The 27,141-nt window shown below is 40.1% G+C and overlaps 1 protein-coding gene across 10 annotated transcripts in view; it reads right to left on the reverse strand.

Moving 5' to 3' along the window:
• The window catches only part of LOC134220820 (uncharacterized), an 86,731-nt gene that overhangs the window by 47,272 nt on the left and 12,318 nt on the right, over nt 1-27,141 (reverse strand). For 9 of the 10 annotated variants that reach the window (XM_062699959.1, XM_062699932.1, XM_062699968.1 and 6 more), the window contains 4 exons: nt 4,289-5,127; nt 4,079-4,233; nt 3,311-3,565; nt 3,004-3,182 (listed from right to left, as the gene is read on the reverse strand). In XM_062699959.1, the coding sequence (XP_062555943.1) occupies nt 3,004-3,182; nt 3,311-3,565; nt 4,079-4,233; nt 4,289-4,870 (1,171 nt within the window). In that variant the 5' untranslated portion in view covers nt 4,871-5,127. The remainder of the gene's footprint in view (nt 1-3,003; nt 3,183-3,310; nt 3,566-4,078; nt 4,234-4,288; nt 5,128-27,141) is intronic. The other variant, XM_062699941.1, reaches the window with a different exon arrangement.

A 27,141-nucleotide genomic window follows, 5' to 3' on the forward strand; every position in this document is an offset into this window, starting at 1 on the left:
CATGGCAAGTTCAAAAAGATAAATGCTCTGTTAATGGCACACAGTAGTATGAGCTGATAATATCGTATCCGAAGTGATAAGTGATCGTATCCGAATGTATCGTTATCCACTAAAAGGCTTCTATCTAGCATGAATCTTGCGTAGACTGTCCCATCAAATGTTTTCCGAGGACAGTCTGAAGATCCTTAATTGGAATGCTTGGTCAAAAAAACTACGAGAGTGCCAACTTTCTGAATATCTATATTTAAGATTTTAGACTTGTAAGTGTCCGATTATGGTTATATCTGTCCACTGCCCCAAGCAAGATAATCACTGGGATGGTTCTAGAGTATCGCTTGAATGATTTCACACGGTAATAATGTGGTAATTGCATCATCAAATGTGGTAGTTTCATTATCCAAACACCATTTTTCAAAGTGATTATATTGTTCCTGATTTCCGCGTTAGAAGTGATAATAATAACATTATAGGAGCAGAGACGGTTTTCCGGATAAACTGACACGGTTGATCAAAACGACGTTGGATCGAATGATGTGCGTAGGTCGAGTTTCAGGGGCATTCTCGAGTCCCTTCGAAACCCGCAGAGGGTTACGGCAAGGTGATGGTCTTTCGTGTCTGCTATTCAACATCGCTTTGGAAGGGGTAATACGAAGAGCAGGGATTAACACGAGTGGTACAATTTTCAATAAGTCCGTCCAGCTATTTGGCTTCGCTGACGACATAGATATTATGGCACGTAACTTTGAGAAGATGGAGGAAGCCTACATCAGACTGAAGAGGGAAGCTAAGAGGATCGGACTAGTCATCAACACATCGAAGACGAAGTACATGATAGGAAGAGGTTCAAGAGAAGACAATGTGAGACACCCACCGCGAGTTTACATCGGTGGTGACGAAATCGAGGTGGTAGAAGAATTTGTGTACTTGGGCTCACCTGTGACGGCCGAAAATGACACCAGCAGAAAAATTCGTACATACTTTGGACTCCGCAAGACGCTCCGATCGAGTTGAGTTCGCCACCGTACCAAACTGACAATCTACAAAACACTCATTAGACCGGTAGTCCTCTGCGGACACGAGACCTGTACGATACTCGTAGAGGACCAATGCGCACTTGGAGTTTTCGAAAAGAAGGTGCTGCGTGGCATGGGGTGCAAATGGCGGACGGTACGTGGAGGAGGCGAATGAACCACGAGTTGCATTAGCTGTTGGGAGAACCATCCTTCGTTCACACCCCAAAAATCGGACGGCTGCGGTGGGCCGGGCACGTAGCCAGAATGTCGGACAGTAACCCGGTGAAAATGGTTCTCGACAACGATCCGACGGGCACAGGAGGGCGGGGTGCGCAGCGGGGAAGGTAGATCTATCAGGTGGGGGATGACTTGCGGACCCTCCGTAGACTGCGTGGTTGGCGACGTGTAGCCAATGGCTACTAGCCATGGACTGAGTCGAATGGAGAAGACTCTTCTATACCGCACAGGCCACTTCGGCCTTAGTCTGAATAAATTAAAAATAGGAGCAGAGATTTTCGGATTGGAAATTGTCTCGATTTCCCTGGGCATAAAAGTATTATCATGTTAGCCTCATGATATACGAATGCAAAAATGGTAACTTGGCTTAGAAACCTCGCAGTTAATAACTGTGGATGTGCTTAATGAACACTAAGCTGCGAGGCGGCTCTGTCCCAGTGTGAGGATGTAATGCCAATAAGAAGAAGAAGGAGCAGAGACACCTTTTTAAAATACTGTAAAGCGCTTTCATAAAGCAAAAATCCGTGAAAATTTGCAAAAAAAATTTCATTGTTTATGTTTTCCATGAGAACGGGAGAGAGTTAAATGTAAATATCGCGTGACTACTCCCAATTAAAATGAAAATCTCAGTATTGTGCCTTACAACAAAATGACAACTTCCGTGATCATTTTCCAAGACTCTCATAGATGTTTAAAATTTATCCGCAGTACGAATAGTACGTGCATTCAAAGCATTCACCGCCAACTTCCTGAACGAGGCGGCAAAGTTTTCAAAAATATCAAAGTAGATTTTTTACCGGAGGTAAGTTTTTCTTATACTATCTGGCGCTTATTTTTCGTTGCGATTAAAAATAAGTGGAGCCAGAGGAGTAGATTTTTGTATGAGCGGTACACAGGGCCGGATTTAGCCGGAAGGGGACAGGGGCCGACAGTGTGTGGGGGCTTCAAAATGTACAAAAAAGGTTCGTTTTGGTACATAAGATTTGTGGGGGCCCGAAGCCACGCCAGCAATTTGTTGCTTTTCTTAACGTTATGAACCATAATATCATAATATCAACACAACAATCTGTCATAATTATCGTTTTAACTACATGTTTAGTAAATATTTCACTAAAAGTTTATAAATATTATTGAAGCTGTAACGAAAAAGCTAACAAATTTCTTGAATTTCAGTATGATTGGTCGATTGGGCCCTTCTTGTGGCCATTTATACTGAATTCAAGAAATGTTGCTGCAATAATATTTTTGATTTTAAAATAAATATTCGCTAAAAATGAAGTAAAAACGATCACAGATTGTATATGTTGAGCCATTTTGCCCCGATCTGCAGATTTACATAAAATCATCCAAAACATAGATTCTATAACAGCTTGAACTAGAATTCAGGAACTGGAGCCCTTGGCCACCATCCATTGATTATCAGTCAGTGCCTTTAGGCTTAGTTAGTTCACCTTGTCCTGGCTGGAAGTCAGCGAAAGTTATCCTTAAGCCAATCATAATTGTGACCATTTGCCTATGAACAAACAACCGCTGTTTATTGGAAGGAAAGCGCACTGCAGCGATGCTGAAATAACAAACACTTTTACGGCTTTTCGCGCGGTGTGGAATTACTGGGAATATGATTTACGACCATTTCAATTCATCCGAACGGACAACGAAACATTCCAGATTGCAAACAATTTTCCCGAGCCCAACATTGAATCATTCGAATCCTTTGTAGACGATTTTCTTTAAAATAAAAAGGACTACTCACTTTGTGCACCCCGACTATCGTCGACCATATCGGTGAGATCTTCGGTGGAACTGGCCAAACTGTTGTCATCCCCCGGTGTTCCCGGTCCAGACCCTCCGCTAACGACAATACCCGAAGAGGAGCTGAATACCGAATCGCCGGAACTACCCACGCAAGGCACCGACGGCACTCGGAGGTAACTGTAATTGAATAAAGTAAAATAAGTTATAAATTGAAAATTATTTTAGAAAGTTCGTATTATTTGAATTTTTTTTCCACTCCTTGGTGTGGAATCTGTGCTCATTTATGGTAGGTATCATCATCTTACCGCGCAACTTCGTTGTTCACAGGAATCATCATCGCTTCGGAAGCTTTGATCTCGCTGGCCGCGGGCAGTGCACTGGTCTTCTCCCACTTGAAGGCAGCCTTCACTTTGGTCCACTTGGACACCTTTGGCTTGAAGTCGGATATGGCACTCTGGCGTCGGAGAGGGTAGTTGCGACCACTCTCCTTGCTGCTGTTCATGCTCATGCTCTGGTAGAACCCGGAGATCTCATCGTTGATGACGGATTTGCTGCGTTCCCTGGAGATAAAAGATAAACATTGATTAGTTACTAGATGAGAGATGTTTTAAACTAAGCTATTGAGTACGAAAACAACATAGTTCCACTATGGTAGATATCAGGAACGTACTGCTTTTTTATGTAAATTGAGCAATTTAGTAACAAAAAGGAGAAGCGACATTGCCGCCTTGAAGCTTGGTGGACATTATACACCATCATAGTTATGGTTATTAAGTGCAATGTTTCTATGTCAAGTAACCACTTTAGCATTCATAATTCATGGAACCAAGAAGGAGCCAAAGGAAGCCGAGGAAATTTATAATTCTAAAATTATCAATTATATTGTACAAAAAATGTAAAGGTCCTAACAGTTTATGTAAAAAAAAAACTTGAAAAATTGAAAAGTCTCAATATTTGTATGGGAATCTAGCAATTTAGAATGTTTATGCAGATTTTGGCAGGTCGCAAAACAGATGTTGTTTTTCAACATTGTTTTTAAGTGCTTAATTTACCATGTACTGTTTTCAACTCACCTTTTTGAACCGCTTCGTTTGCTACTGGCACTATTCCCAGCTGCGAGTATGGTTTCCAATAATGCCAAGTTATGTTCGATTTCACTGTCCAGCAAATCATTGTCGGAATTATCGTCTTGGGTGCTAACCAAATATGCCTCCGGATCTTTATTAATCTGAAACCATAGATAGTTAAAATAAAATATAGTCCCAACATCACGCAACTCCTACCGAATTTTGCATCAGCTTCAGTTTGCGAATCATCTCCACGTTCTTCAATTGCCAGTGCATCCGCATGTTCTGCTCCTGAAGCGTCAGTAACTGCTTGATGAGATCATGTAACCGGTCTAGTTGATCGAGGGCACCCTTAGTAGACAGAGCCGCCGCAACCGAAGGTCCCGTCCGGTTGAGCAGCATGAGGAATTCGTTGGGCGAATCGAACGCTGCTTCGGAACCTTCGATCTTAAGTGTTGGCAGCGGTGCCGGAGTTCCCGCACTGGATTCCCCTTCCCCAACACTTCCCACCGGAGAATGCAGTATCCTGTTTATGCTAGAACTGGTATCACTATCACATAAAAGCTTCAAAAACAGACTTTCGCGCTCGTTGTACGTGAAAAGTCTTTTGAATGGATCCGTTTCCAAGCTGTTATCGGCGGATAAATCCATCGAACTATCGGCACCGGTAGGCGTCGGCATGGAAGCACCCGAACACAACCCCAATGTCGGATCGGGTGGAGGGGTCGGGAGATTCTCCCGTTTGCAATCCGACGATCGTTTTCGATGGGCTTTCAACTTTTCCTTTTCTTTCTCCATGATAATGGATCACATATATCAACGCGATTGATTCAATTTGTGTCACAATTCAAACAGCTTGGTAGGCACTAGATTTAACAATTCCGAATAAATTTTGTATATTGAACAAAGATCATGTTTCACATATTCCAGCTGTTCTATGTGACCTATCTGTTTGCACTACATCACTGATTGGCTGATATCGCAGTAATTCCAGATAAACATGCGCTGTAAACACGCATTCTTCGGCGGTCTGTTGCACTCTCTGGATTCTTGATCTAATAACAACAGTAGTAAATAGCGAAGCGATCGTTAGAGCACATGGTGACTGGTTTTGTGTTGAATACGAGCGCTACGATGACGATGACCAAGCGAGCAGACGATCGACCGCCACCAGCAACGTGCTGATATCAAGCAAAAATTTGCATGTGTCATGAGTTTTTTGCTGCCTTCGCCTCCTCAATTTATATAACGATATGCATAGTACGACCCGTGCACGCGCTTTGTGTTCATTAAAGCTACCGACTAAGATCGATATTTTATACATGTGATCGAGTATGATTGAAAAGTGCATTTTCAGGAATTTTGTTTACATTTGTCGCATGGCAGCATTTCCGCACAGCAAATTTAATTAACTGTAAAATACAGCAAAATCAATCAAAGTAAACCCGTCAATGGGTGAAGCGCTTCTGTGTGATCCACAGCTTGCTTCGATGATCCACTTTATGTTTGCAACCCCCGTCAACGTGGATTTAGCGAAACATCTTCATCCATCGAAACCACAATTTGTGGTGGAGTCGCATGGTCCGTCACCGAACCGAAGGCAAGGTTGAAATGGAAACCAAACCACAAAAAAGCCGGAAATAAATTTATGACATTGAGTTAGTCGAAGACATTCAACTATAGTATACCCTCACGCCATTCGATTGATGAAAATTGTTGTTGTAGGTAAGAATATAACGAAGAGCTTAAAATATGAATTGCAGAAAGTGTCATAAAATAATAAAATGGTGAAAACCATAAAATAATAAAACTAAAATTTAAGCTTCTGGTAACATAATCTGGAACTCTTCTTCGAGGACTCCGAGATAAACCTTTATAACGGTATCAAACATATCCCTCAGCGTTTACAAACTCTTATTGAGTGGTCAATGAGTTTGTGTGCTTGGGCTCTCTCTTGGTGATTTAATTCCTCAAGACGAAAATATTTCGCCGTCGTACAAAATTGGCGGAAAATAAGTAAGTACAAAATTGACCGTCAACAAATGACTTATTAGACCGGTAATGTTTCACTGAAACCTCGGAAGTTTTCATACGGCAAGAATTGTTGAAAAGAAATGCTCCAGATTAAGCTTGTCGTAACCGTGACTAATACGAAAGTTTTGTTCCAAGATATTCTCACGAAGGAAGATATCAAAATAGAGTTTAGAGTAAAGAAAAAATGATTTCCACAATAATTTCCGAACTTTGATATACTCTCCTCGAAGAAAGACGACTTTCATTTAAGTTTTATTTAAATGAAACTCGTATTTCTTCGTGGAGAGTATTTATTTTTCTTTGTATAGTTTTTCTGCTTGCGGAAAGTCCCTAGGTTGGGCCTGAGGGTCGCTGCTTTCAGCACCCACCCTTGCCAGTTGCTCCCTTAGCACTGGCAATATCAAGACAAGTGAAGAACTGAAAGCATTTCAAAATTCACAGAAGTAAAGAAAAAAAATTGTTTCTCTTCCCAAAGCATTTTTTCTTATGTGAAGCCTGAAATAAATTTCTTGGAAAATAGGTATACCTAGAAGAATAATTTCAAATTGTTTCTTTCGAAAGGGTTTTTCTGTAAAGACTTATTCACAAATAATGTTTTTTCAAGTATGTATCTAGATTTTTCCGAAATGAAATTCTAATTCAATTCTTTTGAAGCTTCTCTCTGAAAGATTTTGTTTTCAGACAGATTATTGCTTATGGTATCTGTTGAAATGATTCTGAGGTGAGGAGACTTGATCCCTGTTTTACCGAGAACCAAAGTAGTTTTGTTCTAGCGTACTTTACAGTATACTAGCTGTATGTACCCGGCCTTGTTCGGAGTTGCCAGTTTGATTCGCAGTTTTTTCACAACCGGAAAATGAATAAACCCATCGGTCAACAGGATAATTGTGTTTTCTTATTGATAGTTCATCATTTGGTTAAAAGAAGGCAGATTTCATTTGAAAACATCGACTGATTTTGAAAAGGGATCAAACCCAAAATCGCCTTATTCCAGGGCAAACGTCTGTTTTTAAAGAAGGGATCACATTCACCATCCAGAAGGAAACACATAAATCATTGCTTTTCACTGTGCAAACCATGATTTCAATGAAGGGTTGAGTTGATCGATAACTAAACAATACCACATCAATTTTAATAATTGCATACCTCGCTTTTATTCAATAATCTCTAATCATAATCATATAATTTTAATACCTTTTAATAACCAAATTTGGAATAAATATTACTCGATTATTGATCACTATGCAAATCATTCAATTTGATCTAATTATTAATCATATCGATCGTTAATCATCAATCATACACATAGTGTGTCAACATTTAATCACGATCGGTAATCGTTAATCATACTCCAACGGTTTTTTTCATTAATCATAATCGTTAATCATTGTTAAAAAATAATTTACTCGTTAATTATTATCAGTCATCATTGTCAAAAATGAATAAAGCATTAATCATAATCTTTAATCATAGAGTTGGATGATTTATTCATAAAAAATTTAATCATTCGTTGAAAGCTTTAATCATTAACGCTCTGATATATAGATTTTTTTATAGACCTTTTCAATAAACATCTTTCAAAAATAGAGAATATGGTTACCAAATCTGGCTGGAATCGGTCCTGGAAGTTGGGAGTTACACTGAATTGCTCGTTTTATAAAGACAACCCCACCTTTCTTACCCTCCCTCTTTTTTCAATGACCATTCCACCTCCTTTGTTATCTTCTCCTTAGGATAGAGAATGTGTGTACCAAATTTGGTTGAAATCGGTACAGGGGTAAAAAGTTACACCGAATTGCCCGTTTTCTGAACAATACCCCTCCCTACCGACTCCTCCCCCCCTTTCCCAAATTCCTCCCCATAAAATCGGCTCCTCATAGTGAATATGTATACACAATTTGTTTGAAATCAGTCCTTGGGGTTGGTAGTTACACTGAATTGCTCGTTTTCCAAAGACAATCCCCCTATACCCTCCCCTTTTTCCCAATGGCCATCCCACCCCCTTTGATATATTTTCCTTAGGATAGAAAATGTGTGTACCAAATTTGGTTCAAATAGGTCCAGGGGTTCATTACTCGGAAACGCCCGTTTTCTGAACAATACTCCTCCCTCCAGACCCACCCATCTTTCCCAAATTATCTTTCCATATGATCGTCTACTCATAGTGAATATGTGTTCAAAGTTTGGTTGAAATCGGTCCTGGGGTTGAAAGTTACACATAATTGTTCGTTTTCTAAACAAAACCCCTCCCACCACCCCTCCCCCTTTTCCAAATGACCATCCCACCCCCTTTGTTAGCTTTCCCTAAGGATAGAGAAAGTGTGTACCAAATTTGGTTGAAATCGGCCAAGTGGTTCAGAAGTAGTTAGCGAACATACATACATACATAGATTGGTTTATATATATATATATATATATATATATATATATATTTATTTATCATCAGACTAAGGCCGGAGTGGCCTGTGCTGCACATAAAAGACTTCTCCATTCAGCTCGGTTCATGGCTGCACTTCGCCAACCACGCAGTCTGCGGAGGGTCCGCAAGTCGTCCTCCACCTGATCGATCCACCTTGCCCGCTGTGCACCTCGCCTTCTTGTTCCCGTCGGATCGTTGTCGAGAACCATTTTCACCGGATTACTGTCCGACATTCTGGCTACGTGCCCGGCCCACCGCAGTCTTCCGATTTGCGCGGTGTGAACGATGGATGGTTCTCCCAACAGCTGATGCAACTCGTGGTTCATTCGCCTCCTCCACGTACCGTCCGCCATCTGCACCCCACCATAGATGGTACGCAACACTTTCCTTTCGAAAACTCCCAGTGCGCGTTGGTCCTCCACGAGCATCGTCCAGGTCTCGTGTCCGTAGAGAACTACCGGTCTTATAAGCGTTTTGTAGATAGTCAGTTTGGTACGGCGGCGAACTCTATTCGATCGGAGCGTCTTGCGGAGTCCAAAGTACGTACGATTTCCAGCCACTATGCGTCTCCGAATTTCTCTGCTGGTATCGTTATCGGCGGTCACCAGTGAGCCCAAGTACACGAATTCTTCAACCACCTCGATTTCGTCACCACCGATAGAAACTCGTGGTGGGTGGCTCACATTGACCTCTCTTGAGCCTCTTCCTATCATGTACTTCGTCTTCGACGTGTTGATGACTAGTCCAATCCGTTTAGCTTCGCTTTTCAGTCTGATGTAGGCTTCCTCCATCCTCTCAAAGTTACGTGCCATGATATCAATGTCGTCGGCGAAGCCAAATAACTGGACGGACTTCGTGAAAATCGTACCACTCATGTCAATCCCTGCCCTTCGTATTACTCCCTCCAAAGCGATGTTGAATAGCAGACACGAAAGACCATCACCTTGCCGTAACCCTCTACGGGTTTCGAAGGGACTCGAGAATGCCCCTGAAACTCGAACTACGCACATCACCCGATCCATCGTCGCCTAGATCAACCGTATCAGTTTATCCGGAAATCCGTTTTCGTGCATTAGCTGCCATAGCTGGTCCCGATCGATTGTATCATATGCGGCTTTGAAGTCGATAAATAGATGATGTGTGGGCACGTTGTATTCGCGGCATTTCTGCAATACCTGACGTATGGCGAACACCTGGTCTGTGGTAGAGCGTTCACCCATAAATCCCGCCTGGTACTGCCCCACGAACTCTCTTGCAATTGGTGTTAGTCGACGGCATAAAATTTGGGAGAGTACCTTCTAGGCGCCCTCCTTAGCCGTGAGGTAAGACGCGCGGCTACAAAGCAAGACCATGCTGAGGGTGGCTGGGTTCGATTCCCGGTGCCGGTCTAGATAATTTTCGGATTGGAAATTGTCTCGACTTCCCTGGGCATAAAAGTATCATCGTGTTAGTCTCATGATATACGAATGCAAAATGGTAACCTGGCTTAGAAACCTCGCAGTTAATAACTGTGGAAGTGCTTAATGAACACTAAGCTGCGAAGCGGCTCTGTCCCAGTGTGGGGATGTAATGCCAATAAGAAGAAGAAGAAGAAGAAGAAGAAGAAGAACCTTGTAGGCGGCGTTCAGCAATGTGATTGCCCAGTAGTTGCTAAAATCCAGCTTATCGCCCTTTTTGTAGATGGGACACACGACACCTACCATCCACTCCTACGGCAGAACCTCATCCTCCCAAACCTTGGTAATTACCCCAGTGCAGCGCTTTAGCCAGTGCCTCTCCACCGTGTTTAAACGGCTCTCCTGGTAGCTGGTCAACTCCAGGGGCTTTGTTGTTTTCAGCCGGCCGATCTCCTCCTGGATTTCCTGGAGATTCTGAGCCGGAAGTCGCATGTCTTGCGCGCGTGCCCCTAGGTTCATTTCCATACCGCCACCGTTGTCTGCCACATCACCATTCAGCTGCTCTTCGTAGTGCTGCCGCACCCTTTGGATAACCTCACGTTCGTTCGTAAAAAGGTTCATATCGGGCTGTGGCACGTGGCCCTTACGTGAACGGTTCAACTTCTCATAGAACTTTCGTGCGTTATTAGCGCGGTACAGTTCCTCCGTCTCTTCACGGTCTCGATCTTCCTGCTGGCGCTTTTTCCTCCGGAAAATCGAGTTTTGTCTGTTCCGCGCCCGTTTGTATCGTGCCTCGTTCGCCCTCGTGCGGTGTTGCAGCAATCTCGGCCATGCTGCATTCTTCTCCTCAACTAACTGCTCACATTCGCCGTCATACCAGTCGTTTCTCTGATCCGGAGCCACCGTGCCTAGTGCAGCGGTTGCGGTGCTTCCAATGGCGGATCGAATATCTCTCCAGCCATCTTCAAGAGATGCTGCGCCTAGCTGCTCTTCCGTTGGGAGTGCCACTTCCAGCTGCTGCGCGTAGTCTTGGGCTAGTCTACCGTCTTGTAGCCGCCCAATGTTAAGCCGCGGCGGACGACTCCGACGCGTGTTGATCACCGTCGAGAGTTTTGAGCGCAGACATACTGCGACGAGGTAGTGGTCGGATTCAATATTCGCACTGCGGTAAGTGCGTACGTTCGTGATGTCGGAAAAGAATTTACCGTCGATTAGAACGTGGTCGATTTGGTTTTCCGTTACTTGATTAGGTGATTTCCATGTGGCCTTGTGGATATTCTTGCGGGGAAGAAAGTGCTTCGGACTACCATTCCGCGGGAGGCTGCAAAGTTTATGCATCGTTGGCCGTTGTCGTTCGATACGGTATGCAGACTATCCGGTCCGATGACCGGTCTATACATTTCCTCCCTTCCTACCTGAGCGTTCATGTCACCGATAACGATTTTGACGTCCCGCAGTGGGCATCCATCGTATGTCTGCTCCAGCTGCGCATAGAACGCTTCTTTCTCGTCGTCGGATCTCCCTTCGTGTGGGCAGTGCACGTTGATGATGCTATAGTTGAAGAAACGGCCTTTAATCCTCAGCTTGCACATCCTTGCGTTGATTGGCTGCCAACCAATCACGCGTTGGCGCATCTTTCCCAGCACTATGCAGCCGGTTCCCAGCTCGTTGGTGGTGCCACAGCTTTGATAGAAGGTAGCCGCTCGATGCCCGCTTTTCCACACTTTCTGTCCTGTCCAGCAGATTTCCTGCAGCGCTACGACATCGAAGTTGCGGGGATGTAATTCATCGTAGATTATCCTGTCGCAACCTGCGAAGCCTAGCGACTTGCAGTTCCAGTTTCCAAGCTTCCAATCGTGATCCTTTATTCGTCGCCTAGGTCGTTGCCGATTGTATCGAGTCGTATTATCTTCTATGTTGTTCGTAATGGTTGTTTTTAAAGGCGGCTTATTGGGCCTGCGCAAACCTCCTGTCTCGTCGGAGGGCCGTCGTGTCAGGGCTGTTTAGCGTCCCACCTAACACCAGGACTTGGGCTTATATATATATAGATAGATATCCTCTAACCAAATGATCGTTATATGAGTTATATTTTGGATTGACAACCGTATTGATGCCAACCTGTTTTGACCCTCCTAAAGATTTTTTTAGAGGCCAGGCAAAATTTGAACAACTTCTCCTAACAACGAATATATTGAGTAGATATCATAGAAAGGGGATACAGTTTCCCCAAATTTTAAGATTGCATGCACTGTCGAATTATATGTCAAAAATTGTTCATCAATACTGCACAGTAAGTAGGAATATCTGCGTATTTTTGAGGTTTTTTTTAATCAGAGATTATTTTTCTACATTTATCAAAGCAAGTTCTTGGAGAGAGATCAATTCCCCCAAATATTTTTAAATACGATTTCAAAAAACCGATTGTTTATCAATAACAACAATAATTTGCAAACTCTCACACATCAGTAAAGCTAAGTTATATATTTCTTGGGGAGTCTGTGAGAAAACCGCGAACGTTCATACATTTTTGGCTGTGATACATCGGAAATGAGAAAAGGGGTTCAAGTCTCCCCAGTTTCCCCTATAGTGTAAAAGATATTGATTATTTAAGAATTTCGGCAGGAGAGATGAGCCAGCCTAACGCTGCAAGCCTTTATAATAAATACCCAGAATAATCCAAAGCACATAAGAGAGGTCAAAATTGCACTTTAGGCATATATATTCAGTTGTTTTCATCGATTCGCATTTATTTGCATTCATTTGAATGTATTGCAGCAGTCTCCAGCAATCTAAGCAGTCGGGCGATGACTGCGGTTTGGTTAAACAACGGCCAAAATGGACCAATTGTTGGACTATTGGACTATCCAATGTAGTCAACTCGCCTGAAGAGTCTGTAGTCTGTAGTCTGAAGAAAGAGCAGTTCCCTGGAGTACATGTATTTTTGCCTTCACTAATCACCTTTTCGTATCGTTGAAACTTTAAGTTTGCAGTACCAAAATATCGATGGTATGGCTGTAGATGTTGTTTAGTACAGCCTTAAAATCTATTCAGTTCATTTCATGATAATTAAAGACAAGGTTGGTGCAGTTTTTAAGATAGTCGAAATTGCATGGCGAATTTATTCTCTACAAACAATTTTACGCATCTAATATTTTCTTCAAAGTAAAATTAAGCTATCAGTACCATAATAGATCTGTTACCAATGTCCTATGTTGAAGAAATGCAGTACTTTTTTCGATATTCTTTCGAACACGGTAGTTGGGAAAAAATGTGGTTAAATGAGGAAACTCTGATAAATGCGATGTTTGTTTCTCAACAGAAAAACAAATTCAGCCAAGGTGGTTGCGTATAATTTCTCGATCAAAGTAGACCACGCGCGTGAATGGCTGCAACATTATTTTGCTGTCATAATTTTTCTGTTGTTTCTGTGTAGTAGAATAATAAGAATAAAATAAGTGCCGTGTTTCTAATGTTGACCAAGAACTGGTGAAATAGATATGAAAAGTCCTCCCTGTTGGATCGGGATAGGAGAATTGGTGAGTTCGCTTCATGCTGGTTCTATGAAACATCGTTAGTAGTAATCGGGTGATTTCTCGTTCAACCTGACTGATAGACTGGATAGGGGACTACGGTACCGCATTATTACTCTATTGTTGGAAGTGATACGTTTAAATGTAGTTCATTCCATCGTCCAGAAAGAATCGCGTTGAAAATGAAAATTTGTTTCTGCACTCGAACAATTGCTACTCTGATTATGTTTGAGACAAAAAGTCATCTTATCCATTTTTGTCTATTCTTTTCTGTGTTTTATAAATGAATACACCATCTAAATGGATTATCAAAATGTACCGCGTTTCAATAATGATATGTTTTGTTTTCTCGCGTCAAATTCCAGCATAGACCGATTTATGTTTATTTTTCATTATAGTTTTGGCTTAGACTACGCCACCGTTATCCGGGAAGGAAAAGTCAGGAAATTAAAAAGTTGGTGATCTGTGTCTAATTCTGCAGTTTTTTTTTTCTAGAAGACAATCGGAAAACTGATTAAAGTGATTGCGCGTCCTATCGTGTTTTGTTTTCTTTTCTTATATCTTTGGTGTTTAGTTGACCACGCAGAACGATCGCGCGATCATCGGAATACTTTGTTCTGCCTTGTGCGGCTGAGTTTATTATTTATCAAATAAAAATCAGGACTCGTCCTACCGTGTTGTGTTGACCACGCAGAACGATCGCGCGATCATCGAATTCTTTGGTTCTGCTTTGTGCGGACGGTAGGTCAATCAATTAGTGCGCGTTCGATTGTATTTTTGTTTACCGTAGATCAAACTACACGCTACACCTCGCATTCCGTTTACCAAAACGAACCCTGCTACACTACCTACCCCATATATCCAACATCCCAGTGATTTCTCGTGGAAGTGCAGATGACTCGTCGGCTTCCATCAAAGCGAGTATCACGTCAACATCTTCCTACCCATTCCTTATTTGACCTGCATTCGGACACGTCGGCGCTGGTATTGCTTAATTTTTGGTCACCAGTTCTTACACATTGAAGATGATGTTAGTCCCAAACATCATCTATTGGTTCTCTGTGTAATTACAGCTGACCTGGCAATAACGGAGGAGCAACCGTGGGCGATCAATCATGCTCATGCTCAAAAACAAATTCAACCAAGGTTTCCAAAATTTTTGTGTAATAATATTTTGCTTAACATTCTGTTAAGGTCGCATAAATTTTCATGACAGATAATTAAAAGAAACGACCCAAATGTCAATGATATTGCCCAAACACTGCCTTGATTCAAGCCCCGAACAAGATATATACTGCGGTAAGTGACGTTCAAATGCTCTAATTCTAGCATTTTCTATGATTTCCAGTCAAGGAATAAAAATTAATTATGTATTTTGAGTCAAAACAGCCACCCTTTGCATGGTTTTCCTTTGTACACGCAAAAAAAACGTTCCCGAATTCGTGAACCAGCAAAAATACACCGCGATTTAATTCATGGATTCCGGAAACACCAATCACGTTTTCCAGATCGTTCCAGATCTTTTTTTGCGTGTAGCCGCGCATCTTACCTCACGGCTAAAAAAGGCCCCTCCCACTCAGTCTAATTTCGTCTACCTCGGCCCAGGTGTTCAAAAGTTAAACTAAGTTCCAGTTCCAAATTCCATCATCACTACATTCGTCTCCTTCGGACAGAGAATAGGTACCGTCGTCGGGGGTGACAATGGGTCAAATGGGGGTGAGAATGGGTCACTGTTTCAACTACTTAGAATGCTTGTAGAATGGATTGAATGTGTCTGAGGGCAAGAAGACTAAAGTATAAGAGACCTTTTTGAACGATTTTGCTCTACGACCTCCAGGCTGCCGGTGAGAGCGATGACCCATTATCACCCCCAGACCCATTGTCACCCCCGATGGCGGTTTTCCACATTGGGTTGAAATCGGTCAAGGGGTTAGTTACATTGAGTTGATCGATTACTAAACAATACCCCTTCCCCTCACATCCCCACCCTCTTTTCCAAAGACCCACCCATCCTCATTATAATCATCTCCTTGACGCTGCCCGGCTGATTTGGAAAAATTGTCAAAGTAAAAAAGTCTTCGTAAAACAAAAATTATTCAAAATATTTCATATGGAATTTCAATACCTTTACATAAAAAGCTATAGGATGCACCTGATTTTTTTTCATGTCCCGTTCCAACGAGATACCCATGAGAGTCGTTACATCATAGCAACATTTGGACATTATAGCACCCTTTCCCCTACAAATATTCAAAGTAATTAAAGTGATCCGTATTCATCTATCGGCAAAAAAATCCAATGGAGTCGCATGGTCCATCTCTAACCAAACATACAGTATTGCCTCATTCTCTCTCAGATTGAATGAAAATAAAACCAAACCCCAAAAAAGAAACCGACTAAGTCGCACATAAACAAATTTATTGCATTATTTCAAGGACGTTCGACCGCCTTCTGGCAATGCGGCAATAGGAAATGACTCAGACTGACAATACATTCCACCGAAGCTGATGCCGCAGAGTTGCCTCCCTGGCTGGGTCGACCATCCGCCGTCGGGTATCGGGCTGTAGAGCAGCGGCGGTTCAGATGCTTGAGAACATCTGCAAAATTTTCCATGTCAAAATGATACCACTGTGCCCCATGCTTGTATTCTTTTCCTCTCTTTTCCCGGGTCGGCGGATAAAAAATCACCAACAACAAAAATATGTGATTTTCGCCGGATTAAGATAAATGAGACACTATTTTTCCCCACTCTGGGTTCCAAGGCGGGTGTCGAGTCGGAAACAAATGTAATGAAACGACTCCCCGAATGCGGACACCGAAAGGGATACGAATCTGCAGCCTGCTGGCATTTAAAGCACGTCAAATATGTCGCTCGATCAGTGCAAGGGATATTTAATTAACTTTATGATCTAACCAATGTCGTCGCGATCGTCATAGTTGCCGTCGCCAAATGAAAATTTCAAACTGATGGAAAACCGACATTCCATCACGCGAAATCGGTCCGACACATACGGCAGTAGGCTGTGATGCCGCCGGATCGAAGTAATCTCAGCTTATTAGGAAGATGTGTATTTGACTTTTGCATAACTGTCCCAATTGGTTTTCTCGCATTCCGTGCTATTCGTTTCTGGCTTCTTTACACGTAAAAAAATTAATGTTATTTATTAATAATATTTCTAATACTTTTTTGCCAAAGCAGGCGCTTAATGATATGTATAAGAAAAATGGTTATGGAATGGTTATTTGCCATAACATATATTCAACGTATTTTCAGAAATATTGACGGTCATTCGATAAAAAATTGAAATATACCTCGGAAAATCGTATAACTTATGAACAAACGCGAAAAATGTGTATATCAGTGTTGGGGGTTATATATTGAGTATTGAAGTTTTACTAGCACTGGCGAAGTTAAGCTGGGGCCGTGACCCACAAAATCGAATATTTCACTGAAATTTAATCATATCTGGTCGGGGTTCAGCCAAATCTTACCAAACGCCAACGAAAAATTATCAATTTTCCACACAAGCTTTCGTTTAGCAGATTTAATTGATCGCAAACCATATCGGATATCCCTCAACCCCAAAACTGAGGATATCCCACAGCAAATGTACGCTTGAACTGATATGAAATGTTTTCCGTTGTCCTTCACTCAGCGAACTGGACTATCGAAATTCATAACTGGCGCCTTAGGGTCTGTTCACAAATTACGTAACGCTTTTGGGGGGAGGAGGGAGGTCTAACTTGTGTTATATTTTGTTACACTAAAAGGTGGGGGAGGGGGTGGGTACTACCGAATGTTACGCATAACGCGAATAAAAAAATATTTTAAATGTTTTTTAACACTAATTAAAGTAATTGCTGACATGTCATGATCAAGTCGATAAATACGCATCAACCTATCCTCTTCAAAACCATACTAATTATAATTGTCCCATGTTAGTCTTTGTAGTTTTTTACTTCTTATCTCAGAGCTGGCTATTCTTAAAGACATCAACTTTTGTTCGAAAAAATGTTGCTACGTTTCGAGAATTTTTCGTTTCACGAAGACTACCACGATTCACTACCTCGGGAACGTCGCTTTAATTGGTATTGTGTTTCATGATTAGATCTTCCAAACTAAGCCAAAGTTAACAGAGGAAACCCAGAGAGTTTTCATTCTGAGCAGTTGCATTTTAGTTCAACCACTTAAAACCTGTTAAAAAATAGCAAAACCCACATGTTTCAGTAAAGGAAAACAAATCTGCCTTTAAAATTGTCACAGTTACGCGTTACATGGAGGAGGGAGGGGGTATCAAAAGTGTTACTTTTTGTTACAAAGGGGAGGACCCCCTCGGATTTTTGCGTTACGTAATGTGTGAACAGACCCTTATGAATCTCCGACCGATTATTTCACCAACAGTGCTTCTTATACGCAGTTACCTTCCCGACTAATCAAACGTCGATGGGTGTGTGGTCTACATATCGGCCTCCCAACCCCGACGTCCATGGTTCGAATCCAGTCTGCCGCACTTCACTTTTTTTTAAATGAAAATCATCATTCATAAGGCAACATATTTGAAATTCATACCGATTCCTTGTGGCAAATTTACATAAGGCGTTTGATTGAAAATCATACGTCCATTTTCCTCAGTATGAAATTCCTGCTAGAAGTATCCCGGATATTTGGTTGGGATTTGGGTTGAGAATAAAATAGGAAGTCCTAAAGGAGTTTTCGAATGGGTTTCTAACAAATATCAAAGGAATTTCCAGATGAAATTTTCGAAGGAGTTCTTTTAAATAATTTCCGAAGGTTTCCTAAAAGAATTTCTAAAGAAATTTCTGAAATTTCTAAGAAATTCCAAGAATTTCTTACTAGAGTTTCGTCAGCATTTGTTCTGTGGAACTGAGGAACTGAGGAATTACTGGAAGCATTTGTTTGAGAGTAGCCTTCAATAATTGTTGATTTAATCTATATACATAGGGTAAGACGGTATAATGCGCCCCACCTGGCCAAAACGCCCCCCTTTGATTTCTAGAAAACTATACCTAATTAAGGGTCAAAAACAGTTGGTACCTATAAGTATTTGTAAACCCATCATACTATGTGAATGTGGAAGTATTTTTGTATTACACAATGAAAATACTAGCAAAATACAAAAAGTACCAGTTTTGATGTAACTTTTCATGTTTGTTTGCTCAACATTCTGGAGCGACTCTGGCATACTGTCCGCAAAACTTGCACTGGAACACTCAGTTGGGCAACAAAATTACTTTCCTCAGTGGTTAATATGATATAAAATTGCTTCCATCTTCAAAAATGTAACGATTTTCGAAAACATGTTTCACTGGCCAAAACGCCCCAGTGTAGGCAGGACGATATGCCCTTACCAACTGGACACAAGCGTAGCGAGCCTGCAGCAGTTGCTTCCAAATTGTATGGAAAATATTGAAATGTAATTCACACCTGCTTGGATGGACCTATGTTGGTTTTTTAATGTCAAGCGCATAAGGATTTGTAGCCTTTTTATTATGGGATTGATAAAATACTAATGAAGGGCAATTAAACGTCTTTGGTTGAGGTGGGGCGTATTGCCCAGGCACTTTTTAAAATTCATTTTTTCGACTTTTCAAAAAAGCTTTATTACGTGTTAACTGAAATATTTTTATATGACTACTCACGGGCAATGCATTTTCGACTTCCTGGACTACCAAATAACACAAAGTTTGCAAAAATTGCGTTGAAAAGTAAAAAGTTATCAAGGAGTTGCCTTAGGGGGGGCATATTATACCGTCTTACCCTACATCTTACATCTTCTATCTATATACATAAAAATGAATTTCTGTCTGTCTGAACCTTATAGACTCCGAAACTACTGTACCGATCGGGGTGAAAATTTGTATGCAGAGGTTCTTGGGGCCGGGGAAGCTTCTTAAGATGGTTCGAGACCCCTCCCTCCTTTGGAAAGGGGGGCTTCCATACAAATGAAACAAAAATTTCTGCATATCTCGAGAACCAAGCAGAGAATAAATCAATTTTAGGCGAAACGAAGTTCGTCGGGTCTGCTAGTTTCTGAATAAAAATTGAAGGAGTTCCTAAATAAATTTCTGCAGGAAATCTTGAGGCAATTGGGTCCTAAAGCCTTACGTCGTTTATGGTTGCAAACGATAGTGCATAGACATTGCCGTAGCGTGGGGTTGGCCGGGTTGGCCCTCGCCAAGGGCGCCAGCCATCAGGGGGCGCCGGAATCAAGAATTACGGTATGAGAAACAGAACAATTTTATTCGTTACATGGCCAAATAATAACAAACCGACAAAGTCCAAAGGTGTATGGCGGAGATATTTCAAGAAATCTAATCTTTCTTCTATCTCAAATAAACAAGTCGAATGATTTGGTCTTAACTTTGACTGCCATTTCGGTTTCTCTGGGACTTTCGGAACCGGTTACAAGGGGCTAAGGACAAGTCTAGAAAACTTATATTTAAAAAGTTATTTGAATATTGTAGATCGGATTGTTACCATTTTCGAGCACAATTACTGCCACAGATGTTGACTAAAATTGTGAAGGACCTTTTGCGCTAATGACTTATATCGGGTAGGGGTAAGGGTAAGGATGGTGTAGATTTAAGACAAATTTGCTCATTTCATTAAGAAAAACTTCTTTTAGTCCGAACAATTATCATCATGCGGCCATGACCTGGCGGGATTACGATAAGCAGTTATAATGTGGCTTGCTCAAATGACTACTTTGGTTATCATTTATCAAAGCTCTCGTAGATTAGCAAAATTTATCCGCAATACATACAACATGTGCCAAGGGATGTGCTATCAAAGTATTCATGGCCTCATTTCACCACATGGCCCTCCTGCTTCCGATGTCGATTCCGACCACTTCAAAGTTGGATGTTATTGACCCAACAAAGTACCTCCAAACCACTGACAGACCCATTCTTATGTTGTATCCTTCTTTGATCCGAAATCCGATTTCGATCATCGACCGATCCACTTCAGAGTTGGATTTTCTTGTTCCAACCATTTGACATTAGTATATGATTCGTCACGATTTTCAAATCTCTTTTCTCTGCTATGTACTGGCAAGTTCGTTAGTTCTTCCACTAAGAGCAAGAAACAGCCGTTAGGACACTATGAGCTGTAAGTAAATAACTTTCAGCAATTTTAATAATGTTCCAACAGATTCCGTACGAGAATCCAGAAATGGCCACGATTCTTCCAAGTTCCTAACATATCTTACCATATTTTGCAAATTAGTGCAAAAGATCACAACATTTAAAATCTTTCCAGGGACATACCGCCTAATATACTGCTTGTTATATGAAGCATCTTCAATCCACTAAACTTTTTAATCTTATTGTTCTACAAGATGATCCAACATAGAGAAGAAAATCTCGTTAATAAAAATTTATAAAACTTTAAGGTGGGATTCAAAATGTTATTGGATTGTAAAATATTGCAAATTTTTCCTTAGAAAAATAGGGGCGCCCAAAAAAGATTTCGCCAAGGGCGCCGGGAGTCCAAGCTACGGCTCTGTGCATAGATCAAGAATACATGAACCGATGTTATATAAATTCTGATAATAGTCTAGATAATAGAATTAACTTTAATCGCTTCGCTATAGTAAGACTCATGACAAATTGCCATTCTGTAGCACTAGATGACAAGCAACAGGTATCAGCATCGCGTTTCGTACATAACACATGGTAAAACATTCATTTTACTACTAAAATATGTATTTTAAAATTATGTAGCCTTCTTCTTCTTCTTCTTCTTATTGGCATTACATCCCCACACTGGGACAGAGCCGCCTCGCAGTTTAGTGTTCATTAAGCACTTCCACAGTTATTAACTGCGAGGTTTCTAAGCCAAGTTACCATTTTTGGATTCGTATATCACACGATAATACTTTTATGCCGAGGCTAACACGATAATACTTTTATGCCCAGGGAAATCGAGACAATTTCCAATCCGAAAATTGCCTAGACCGGCTCCGGGAATCGAACCCAGCCACCCTCAGCATGGTCTTCCTTTATAGCCGCGCGTCTTACCGCACGGCTAAGGAGGGCAAGGTAGCCAGGTTGCCTATTATGGCCACCCCCGGGTCCATAATACGCAACATCGAGTTTGTTTACATACGTATTATGGTCCTCTCATTTGATTTACATATTCCATTTCCACATGTTCCTGTTGCCTATTATGGACCCCCCTTCTGTGCTAGTAATGGACCCTTTAGCGCGTTTACATTCATAAATTAGTTAATATAACTAAATTTCAGTCTCCCAGTGCAAAACAATTGTATGGAACTACTACCCTGATAAGTGAAGCAACTTTATCCTATGGAAGTTTGCAGGAAATTTTAGATTACAGCGTAAACTCTTGGCTTTTTGTTCAGTGGTCCATTATACGCGCGGGGTCCATTACTAGCACCTACTCTCTAGTAAAAATTATATATTTGTGTTTTAAACTGTTTAAGACATGTTTTGGGCTGAGCAACGTCTGTTGCTAGAAAGGCAACATAGAATTAACCATCAGGCCAAAACGTCAGGCCCATACATGAACTGTCAAAGGTTGAGTCAAGTGCCCAGCGGTGTTTTGCTAGTGCATTTGAATCATATTATTCCGTACGTGAAACAAGACACCAAAAATGTCGAGGAAGCATTTTTCATCCATTTTTAAATTTCAAATTGAACAATGTTCCTTTCGACTTTTGAGACTGACGCGTTCAGGATGATTAACTTTATCGTTCCCTGAAAGAAAATCGAAAATCAATTCTTCATTTTAGGACCCAATTTTTTTAATCTTTATTAATGTGTTTTTAATTTAGGATATTTTTTTAGCAAATCTTCTAGAGATTCCTTTAGATCTTCAGAGATTCATTTTGAAATTCATTCGGAATTTCCTTTGACCATTCTTTCGGGAATCTCTTATAAAATCCTTCAGAAATTCTTTTAGGACTCATTGGGAAATATGCAAATTATTTTGAGAATTACTTAGAGAATCCTTTCGAATATCCATTAGAAACTCCTACGAATTTTATATTTCATTCTTCACTAATTTTCCGGAGGAATTCTTTCTTTGATCTGATCTTTCATGATCAGATGAAATTTGATCTTTGATGCATATACTTTAAAATAATTCCTCTAAGTAATCCATCGGTAATTCCTCCAGTGATTCGTTACTAAATTTCTAATACTAATTTTATTTGAGGAATTTCTACAAAAATCCTCGGCAAATAAGTCTAGAAAAATGTCTTTAGGAATTCTTTTGAAAATTTTCCTCCAAAATTTTACTAAGAATCCTTTTGGAAAAACCTCCGGAATTTCCTTGAGGAATTCCTTTATCAATCCGCCAGAATTACTTTCAGAAATTACCAAACATATTCCCAAAGGAATTCCGAAAGAACTGTAGATTCCTCCATGAATTCCTTCGGATTTTTTTCCAGGTATTCTCTCGGCAAATTCTCGCGAAATTACTTCGGAGAAAGATACATCATACATCTAAATATTCTTTCGCAAATTCCCCTAGGAAAATCTTTTCTTAACTAAATTTTAAAGAACACTTACATCTTGAAAATTCCTTCGGAAATTCCTCAAGAGATTGCTTTGAAATTTTCTTAACGATTTTCTTAAAAGAATTTCTTCGGAAGCTCCTTTGGAAATTCGGTCGGAATTCCTACGGAAATTCTACGGAAATACCTTCGGAAATTGTATCAGGAAAACCTCCCAAAATTCCCATAAGAGAATTCCTTCGGACTTTTTTGGAAATTGCTTTAGAAATTCCCGCGAAAATTGGTTTAGGAGTTCCTTTGAACTTTTTTAAGAAATTGTTTTAGCAATTTTTTTCAGGATTTTCTTAAAGAAATTCTTCCAGTAATTCCTTTAGAGATCCCTCAAGGAAGAAGGAAGAATTCTTGGAAATCCTTCAGAATTCCTTCAAATCATCATCCAGGAATCCCTTCGGATATTCCTCCGTAAATTCAATTAGATATTCCTTGAGACCTTCGGATATTCCTTCAAATTTTTTCTCGGAAATCACTTCAGAAATTCTTTTAGGAATCATTTAGAATAGAAACTCTTCGGAAAATTCTTTTAGTATTTCCTATTTCATTCTTCAATAAATTTTCGGAAAAAATCTTCCAACTAAATTTCTGGAATAATTCCTGCGGGAATTTTGGAAGAAATTTCGTATGGTTTTACTAAGATGATTGCCGCAGGATTTCTTGGAGGAAGTTTCCAAGGAATTTCCGGATAAATTTACAAAGATCTTTCAAGAATTTTCCGAAAAAACTTCAAAATGAATTCCAGGCGTAATTTTTTTAAAGGAGTTCTGAAAAGAATTAACAAATAAAACTAGTTAAAAAAAAAACTGTTTAGGGCATCTTTAGTAATATTACAGTTTTGGTTATACTCATTGGCGTAACTACCTCCGATGCCTAGGGGGGGCTATAGCCCCTTTACATTTCTTCTCGAAGTTGACCCTCTTATTTGAAAATTCTCGAACATTTTAACATCTCATCAAGTTATCAGCGGTAATGTGACAAATGCAGTCCAACCACCTAAGGCAATTGCGGATCCATCACACTCATTCACAACTCACAGTCTATGTTTAATTGCGCTCGACTAGCGTCAGGCAGTGGATATATTTGCATACTTCATAAATATTCTATCTATCTCAAATGAAAAAAAGTAGTGCAACTTTCCATGGATTCCGCCGAGAATCTTCCAAGAATTCTGATGAGAATCCTTTAGTGATCCTGACTGGAATGTTCCAGGGACTCCGACAAGAATCTCTAGATATTTATTTCGACATGAATCCTTCAAGAATACCGATGGGAGCCTACAGGGATAATGAAGGGAATCCACCAGAGATTTCGGAGGGAATGTTTCAGGAATTCCAACAGAAAAATTTCAAGGATTCCGACGAGAATGTACCAGGGATCCTTCACCCTTCAGGAATTTCGACGGGAATATTTCCGGAATTTGAAGGGGAATATTCCAGGGATTTCGTCGAAAACCCTCCAGAAATTCCAATATGATGGTTCCAGGTATTTCATGAGCAATGTTCCAGGGATGAAGACGCATATCGTCGAAGGATTCCGAAGCAATCCGTCGAAGGACTTCGAAGCAAATCGTTGAGCGACTCCGAATTAATCCTTCAATTATTTCGAAAACAATCCTTCAGCGATCCCGAAGGGAATCCTCCGAGGATGTTGAAGCAAATCGTAGAGGGATTCCGATGCAAATTTGTAATTTGTAATTTGTTTATTTTTATTGGACACGGTAACCTGTTAGTGTGACACTTTGTATCAGGTCAAGGATAAGTTTGCAGAAATTTTGGATAATACAATGGATCCAGGATAAAACTAAACAAATAGAAAACAATTAAAACACACGAACACTAACTAATCATCAAAATACAAGGAATGTAAAATAGCAACATTGCCAATGACAACGACATTATCCTCTCTTGTAAATGGTGGGACAAACGCAACTCGGAATAAGCGTTTGTCCCAAACTGCGACAGGATGGGCCAATTATCGCCTGCCACGCGTTTTGTGAAGTAGTCGGTTTCCGATGATGTTTTGGTTAAATTAGTATCAGTTATCACAGATTAGACATAAACTTAACCATCTGTTGACAGGATTTGCGTTTTACTTCTAAAATAAACAAGTTATCGCAGTTTGAAAAGTTGACAATAATTACCTCTCCATGTTTGTTGCAAATAAAATGGAACGCAACAATGTCTTTATCCTCTGCAGATGAGGACAAAGAGTTATCGCTATTCTCTTTTGTCGCTTGTTTTTTGCATTTTTCAGCGACAATTACATTCCTTGTCAAAATATTTCGAAGCAAATCGTCGAATGGTTCCAAAAAAAACGTTAAGGAACTCTTAACAAAATCTATGAGAAATTCTGAAGCAAACCGTCGATGTATTCCGAAACGAAATGTCGAATGATTCTGAAGCAATTCTTCGCGGGATTCCGAAGCTAATCGTCAGCCGGATTCCTCATCGTCTAGAGATCCCAACGCAGATCAATTGTAAAACGTCGAGAGACTCCGAATTAAATCTTCAAAGGATTACGAAGCAAATCGCCGAAGAATTCTGATTTGTCAAGCAATTCCTTAACCAATCTTAAAAAGAATCTGGTATTGCTTAACAATACTGGAAAGAATCCAGTGGGAATTCTTCTGGATTACGTTTGGAATACTTCATTGAATCCGAAAAGAATTCTTTAAAGATTGAGGTGACAATTCTTCTCGGATTCTGATGAGAATCCATCTCGGATGCTGATGGGAATCTTTCTCAGAATTCAGAAACAAGCTAATTTTTCTTCCACTCATTTCAAGTATGATAGAGTGAATATGAGAGATAACTCTTTAGTCTTCAAACTTTTTCGGTAATTCATTATGCTATATGTTGAAAACTGATATCACTGCTAACTAAATTTTCAAATCCTAGGGGGCTAATTTTTTTCTAGGGAGGGCTAAGCCCCCCTAGCCCCCCCTTATTTACGCCAATGGTTATACTTTTTCCTCGATTTACAGACTTTACAACTGTCAAAGATATAAAATGGGAAATGCACCTTCAGTAGCAGTTGCACATGTTTTATACTGAAAAACGAAAACGTGATCTTCCGGTGCTAATTTAAATGTCAAACTGCTTTGATGTCGATGAAACTGAATTTTTGGAAGCTGATGAAGTGATCTACTTATTTGCTTTGAACAAAACAAAACTCGAGTAATCTCTGTTGTAAATTTGTGCAAAAGTACAACTAATTATAAATTTTCTAACGAAACTGTGCGAATTGTTAAAACTACAACGTCTGTTGAAGATGGCATATTTACAGTTTCAATTTCCTTTTGTTATTTCCATACAATTTATAACACTACTAAGGATGCCCTTACTGTTGTATTGCAGTTGAAATTTGTTTCAGATCGTGATAAGTCGCCAGATTCTGACTAACTATTAGAAATTATTGTTTTTATCTGAACAAGGTTATTTTTCAAGAACATGAAACTAAAATCAAAAATTTTATTAGGGGCCATCCAGAAACCACGTGGTCATTTTTTTGAAGATTTTTAACCCCCCCCCCCTCCCCCCATGTGGCTCATCGTGGTCATTTGGCAGACCCCCCCCTCCCCCCCCATATGACCACGTGGTTTTTTTTTTCAAGTACAAAAATAAAAAAAAACCTTATGTAACTAAAACATATGGTTAATCCGATAAATTTTGAAGATGGACAATCTCAATTGATTCAAAATTAAACTAAACCCAGCATGGAAATTATAAATTTTCATGAAGTCGAAAATTTTGATTATGTTATCATGTTGTAATGTGTATCAGGTATTAGGATATTTAGAACTCGCACACCTTCAATGCATCAGGAGGATACAAAAAATACGCGAATATCTTATAAAAATTACGAGAGAAATTTTAATTGTTATAATAAAATTATATAATTTATAATAAAATATCCCTATATTTCAATTTTTTTTTAAATTTTTTGTTAGTGTTTTTTTTTAAATAACTATAAAGTTCATCACTGAAAATATCGCTATAGATTCCTTAGAGTATTTGGGACCTTCCATAGATCTGGAGCTACTGGAAATTCTTAAGATATTAACCTCAGCGAAGCATCTGAACTGAACTCCTACAGAGAATTACAAAGTTAATATGTAATCTTAGAGATGCAA

Source organism: Armigeres subalbatus, chromosome 1 (assembly GCF_024139115.2).
Source record: "Armigeres subalbatus isolate Guangzhou_Male chromosome 1, GZ_Asu_2, whole genome shotgun sequence".
In the NCBI taxonomy this organism is placed as follows: domain Eukaryota; kingdom Metazoa; phylum Arthropoda; class Insecta; order Diptera; family Culicidae; genus Armigeres; species Armigeres subalbatus.